The sequence below is a fragment of the Bufo gargarizans genome, chromosome 7 (genome assembly GCF_014858855.1).
Source record: "Bufo gargarizans isolate SCDJY-AF-19 chromosome 7, ASM1485885v1, whole genome shotgun sequence".
NCBI lineage: Eukaryota > Metazoa > Chordata > Amphibia > Anura > Bufonidae > Bufo > Bufo gargarizans.
Genome location: NC_058086.1, coordinates 38,178,357 through 38,184,356, shown reverse-complemented (window position 1 = coordinate 38,184,356; position 6,000 = coordinate 38,178,357). Strand labels below are relative to the sequence as shown.

The 6,000-nt window shown below is 47.5% G+C and overlaps 1 protein-coding gene across 1 annotated transcript in view; it reads right to left on the bottom strand.

Moving 5' to 3' along the window:
• LOC122944139 (vitellogenin-1-like) overlaps positions 1-6,000 on the bottom strand; it is a 100,564-nt gene that overhangs the window by 57,771 nt on the left and 36,793 nt on the right. The window contains exon 10 of the mRNA XM_044302368.1: positions 5,855-5,980. Within this exon, the coding sequence (XP_044158303.1) occupies positions 5,855-5,980 (126 nt within the window). The remainder of the gene's footprint in view (positions 1-5,854; positions 5,981-6,000) is intronic.

The window sequence follows — 6,000 nt, the reverse complement described above, 5'->3', positions numbered from 1 at the left end:
CAGTGATATTAGATAGTTTTGGATACTTACCTTTATCCATTATTTTTTCAGTGATCTTATACATAATTCCCCCAGTGGCCTCTAACAGTAATAATGTCCATCATAGTGACCTCTAGCAGTAACAATGTCCCCATAGTGACCTCCAGCAGTGATAATGTCCCCATAGTGACCTCCAGCAGTAACAATGTGGCGGAACCCGCCTCGCCACTGGGCATTGGAGAGGACTGGCTACCCGCCTCCTACCTGCTGACTATGGCCCCTGGTGATTTGGTACGTTTGAATGCAATATTTGGGCATGTGCTATTTATATTGCTGCTACTGGCCCTTTAATGGCCATCCGTGGACATGTCTGACTTTTAGGAGCAATGCCCCTTTAAGACTGTGTAGCAGATTGCATTCAGGCTGTCTTAAATACTATGCATGTTATTATGTGTTCAGTTGAATTGTATATGGTATTCCAGGGTTCAAGTTAGTCCATTACGTTTGATAATTGTATTTTGTGGATTGCGTCTGAGACAATGCTATTGTGTTGGTAATTACGTCTCAGACAATGCTCATTGTGTTTTGTTTATTGCGTTACAGACAGAGGGAAGGGATTTTGTGTACAATTGCTGGGAAGGTTTAAATACTGTAGATACATATGATTGGCTGTGGGTGGTACCTTGCTGGAAGATGTGTATAAATCAATGCTTGTGTTAAAATAAAGTCAGTTCCTGTTTTAAACCTCAAGGTGAAGAGTCGTCTCATTCTTGGGGGAGGATTTATGGCATGCTGTCCCAGTTTGACTGCTAGGAGTGAAAACCTATTTGTATGGTTCCTATTCAACTGCCTACAGCATTCATATGCTTGAAGAGGACTTATATGCTGCTTCGGTTCGGTGATGGTGGTGTCTGCCAGAGTGCTTGGAGACCTCAGGAAACGCTAGGAGCATCCAGCAACGGAGGTACTCAGTCGGGGTGCCAGGTGATCCGTTACATTGGTGGCAAGCGGTTGGGATGGCTTCCTAGTGCGAGGAGAAGCAGCTCAGAGACACCGGTAACGTGTGAGTTACAAATTGAGGGCAAACGCTAGCACTCGTGCAGCGCCCCTGGGAGCAGAGGTATCCAGCGACTTGGAGCAGACAAGTATGGAAGACTCTGAAGATGACTGGCTGGCCGAGGTGAGGCAGCGAGTGGACCAGTATGGAGATAATGTGTCCATGGATATATGCCAGGCCATCTGGAACCAGGTCACAGCCAAGCGGCACGCAAGATGGAACGAGAATTCCGACTGGCGAAAGAGAGAGAAATGTTACAGCAGCCGAGCAGAGGCTGCATCCGAGGAGGTAAGCCGTTTCCCCTTGAGGCGGCCAGAGGAACCCGAAGTAGGGGTCCTCATAGACTGGTCCTGTGAGGAACCACAACAGGCAGGTGAGACGGGACCGAGGTCTCTCCACCGGGATGCTGGGCAGCTGGCCCAGACCCTCAGCAGCAGCCGGAGTTGCCAGGTGTGGACGCAGGTGGTCCTTACTCGTAATGTTGAGAGGACCTCACAGACTGGTCCTGGGAAGACCCACAGATGGCAGGTGGAGATGGGAACGAGATCTCTCTACCGGCCCTACAGGGATACTGGGCAGCCGGCCCAGATCTCCAACTCCAGCAGCAGTACCAGGAGGAGGAGGTAAGCAACTCCTCCCCTCCACAGCCAACTCCAAACCAGGTACTGGGGTCAGTAGAGGAGTCGTTAGCCCCCTCTGGCCCCCTCCCAGCAGAAGAGCTGGCATCTGGGCAGAGCGCCGCTGGCCTCTGCCCTACTTGTCCCCTTACTACCCAGCAGGACTGTACTCCAGTCCCTCCAGCAGAAGAGCTGGCATCAGGGCAGAGAGCCGCTAGCCTCTGCTCCACCGACCCCCTTGTTACAGGGCTGGCTTGTACCCCCCTCGCCCCAGCAGAAGTGCTGGCATCAGTGCAGAGCACCGCTGGCCGCTGTTCCCCAAGTAGCCCCAGCGGTTTGCCTAGCACACCAAGGGGAGACAGCAAGCCCCACAACAGTGCAGATGGGACCGTAGTCTCTGTACCTGCACCACTGGAGATATGGACAGTCTGTCCTGGTCCACAACAACAGGACAATGTATTGGAAGGAGAGGCAGTCTGTTTTCCCCTACAACAAGGGAGGATGTCGCAGAGAGAGGAGCCTGTTACCCCTTCCCCCCAGCAACAGCTTTTTTCAACCAGGGGAGAGGGCACCCTGGTTACCTTCCCCCCAAGTCATGGATCTACAACTGGGAACAAGTGGCAGGGGGCCATAGGGACAACTACACCCTTGGAGAAAGGCCGGCTGACTATCAGAGCCCCAGACCGCCTGGAGGTCTGGAGTCTGGATAGTCTCAATGGGAAAGGGGAGAAATGTGGCGGAACCCGCCTCGCCACTGGGCATTGGAGAGGACTGGCTACCCGCCTCCTACCTGCTGACTATGGCCCCTGGTGATTTGGTACGTTTGAATGCAATATTTGGGCATGTGCTATTTTATATTGCTGCTACTGGCCCTTTAATGGCCATCCGTGGACATGTCTGACTTTTAGGAGCAATGCCCCTTTAAGACTGTGTAGCAGATTGCATTCAGGCTGTCTTAAATACTATGCATGTTATTATGTGTTCAGTTGAATTGTATATGTGTATTCCAGGGTTCAAGTTAGTCCATTACGTTTGATAATTGTATTTTGTGGATTGCGTCTGAGACAATGCTATTGTGTTGGTAATTACGTCTCAGACAATGCTCATTGTGTTTTGTTTATTGCGTTACAGACAGAGGGAAGGGGATTTTGTGTACAATTGCTGGGAAGGTTTAAATACTGTAGATACATATGATTGGCTGTGGGTGGTACCTTGCTGGAAGATGTGTATAAATCAATGCTTGTGTTAAAATAAAGTCAGTTCCTGTTTTAAACCTCAAGGTGAAGAGTCGTCTCATTCTTGGGGGAGGATTTATGGCATGCTGTCCCAGTTTGACTGCTAGGAGTGAAAACCTATTTGTATGGTTCCTATTCAACTGCCTACAGCATTCATATGCTTGAAGAGGACTTATATGCTGCTTCGGTTCGGTGATGGTGGTGTCTGCCAGAGTGCTTGGAGACCTCAGGAAACGCTAGGAGCATCCAGCAACGGAGGTACTCAGTCGGGGTGCCAGGTGATCCATCCCACTGCTGCCACCAATGTAACGGATCACCTGGCACCCCGACTGAGTACCTCCGTTGCTGGATGCTCCTAGCGTTTCCTGAGGTCTCCAAGCACTCTGGCAGACACCACCATCACCGAACCGAAGCAGCATATAAGTCCTCTTCAAGCATATGAATGCTGTAGGCAGTTGAATAGGAACCATATAAATAGGTTTTCACTCCTAGCAGTCAAACTGGGACAGCATGCCATAAATCCTCCCCCAAGAATGAGACGACTGTTCACCTTGAGGTTTAAAACAGGAACTGACTTTATTTTAACACAAGCATTGATTTATACACATCTTCCAGCAAGGTACCACCCACAGCCAATCATATGTATCTACAGTATTTAAACCTTCCCAGCAATTGTACACAAAATCCCCTTCCCTCTGTCTGTAACGCAATAAACAAAACACAATGAGCATTGTCTGAGACGTAATTACCAACACAATAGCATTGTCTCAGACGCAATCCACAAAATACAATTATCAAACGTAATGGACTAACTTGAACCCTGGAATACACATATACAATTCAACTGAACACATAATAACATGCATAGTATTTAAGACAGCCTGAATGCAATCTGCTACACAGTCTTAAAGGGGCATTGCTCCTAAAAGTCAGACATGTCCACGGATGGCCATTAAAGGGCCAGTAGCAGCAATATAAAATAGCACATGCCCAAATATTGCATTCAAACGTACCAAATCACCAGGGGCCATAGTCAGCAGGTAGGAGGCGGGTAGCCAGTCCTCTCCAATGCCCAGTGGCGAGGCGGGTTCCGCCACAAACAATGTCCCCATAGTGGCCTCCAGCATTAAAAATGTCCCTCATAGTGACCTCCAGCATTAATAATGTCCCTCATAGTGGCCTCCAACAGTAATAATGTCCCTCATAGTGACCTCCAGCAGTAACAATGTCCCCATAGTGGCCTCCAGCATTAATAATGTCTCTCATAGTGGTCCCGAACATTAATAATGTCTCCTATAGTGTCCACTAGCAGTAATAATGTCCCCCAGAGTGGTCCCCAGCATTAATTGTATCCCCCATAGTGGCCTTCAGCATTCATAATGTCCCCAAGAGTGGCCCCCAACATTAATAGTATCCCCCATAGTAGCCCCCAGCATTAAAAATGCCCAAAAAATAATAAATGACTCACCTCAGGCTACTTTCACATCTGCAGCATGGACTCCAGCAGGCTGTTCTAACGGAGAACCAGGAATTCTTCAAATCCGGAACTGCCCGCTGGACCGATTAACTATAATGGGGTAAAGTGGAGATCCGACTGTAATGCATCGAATATGGAGGGAATTGACGGGACAGAAACCGCGGTTTGTGTCCGTCTGATTCCTGGCATTCTCTGCTGGAACTGGCGACCAGATGGCAGTGCTGCAGATGTGAAAGTAAACTCATCTACTTGCACACTCAGAGGCAGTTGCTCCTCTCTTGATGCCAAAGGACTATGCTGGGAGAACGCATGGTGACATCATCACAATGGGAACGTAGGTCCTTTAGCATTAAGAGAGGAGCAACTGCCTCTGTGCGTGCAAGTGGTTGAGTGGTTGAGGTATTAATACTAACCCCTAAAAGGCCATTTTTTCACTGGCTGTTAGACGGGTGCATTCCTCTATAACGGCCATTAAAAACAGCCCCATTTATTTCAATGGCGTCCGTCTGGCCAGGAAAATGGTCAAAAATAGGACATGTCCTATTTTTTTACGTCGGTCATTCACTGGACATGTGAATAGTCCCACAGACTTCAATTGGTTCTTCAGCTATGGAGCCCCAAACCTATTGTGTAGACGTAGGGAAAAATTATATAACGCTAGCTACTTACAGCCACCACTAGGGGGACCTTAAATTGAACATATTAGTACATAGTATGCACTAAGCTCTTAAGCTCCCCCTAGTGGTGGTTGCAGGTGTCATGTATGTCTGTGCTGAGGATTTGGGGCTTTGTATCAGAAAAACTAAGCTACGATCATTGTAAAGATATATACAATTATTATTTAGGATAGAAAGTAACATCTTAAACTGGCATAATATTAAAAAGTGGGCATTAAACTTGTTTGTGGGGCATTTTAAAAATAAAAACTATTTCTACTCATGTCTAATCCACATTTCTTACTTCAGCCTCAGTAGTAACACTAGAGAAGAATAATCATTTGAAGTCAAGGACCAGCAAATATTTCTCCTTAAAGGGGTATTCCATGGTTTTACTGTTGATGGCTTTTCTTCAGGTTAGGCCATCAATATCTGATTGGTGGGGGTCCTGCACTCTGCACTTCGCACACAATTAGCTATTTTCTTGCAGCTCTGGTACTGGAAGTGGCCACAGCTCTGTCTATTGTGTATGGGGGGGAGCTGGCTACTGGAGTGGACCAGTGTTGCAGTACCCAGGTCTGTCCACTATATTGTGGATGGGTTGTGTAGTTTCGACATTGACCTCCATAGCTGATCAGCAGGGTGTGGGACCCCCGACAATTGTATATTGATGGTCTATGCTGAGCTTAGGTCATCAATAGTAAAATCCCGGAATACCCCTTTAGGACTCTTCACAACAGCATGCGTGATACTGCACAATGATTATGGTACCTGTACTGGCCAAGCATGGTCACTAATGTTAGGAATGCATCATCAGATGTTGTGGTAATTACCTGCAGAGCTTCTTCTGGGCAGAAATCCACCATGCTGCAGAATTTATATACCAATGATCCATACGCAAGGTAGGTTACTTTCCGTAGCAAAAAACCACGTCTAGACTTTACAGCCTCCAGCAAGGACTATAATGCGTAAAGAAAAA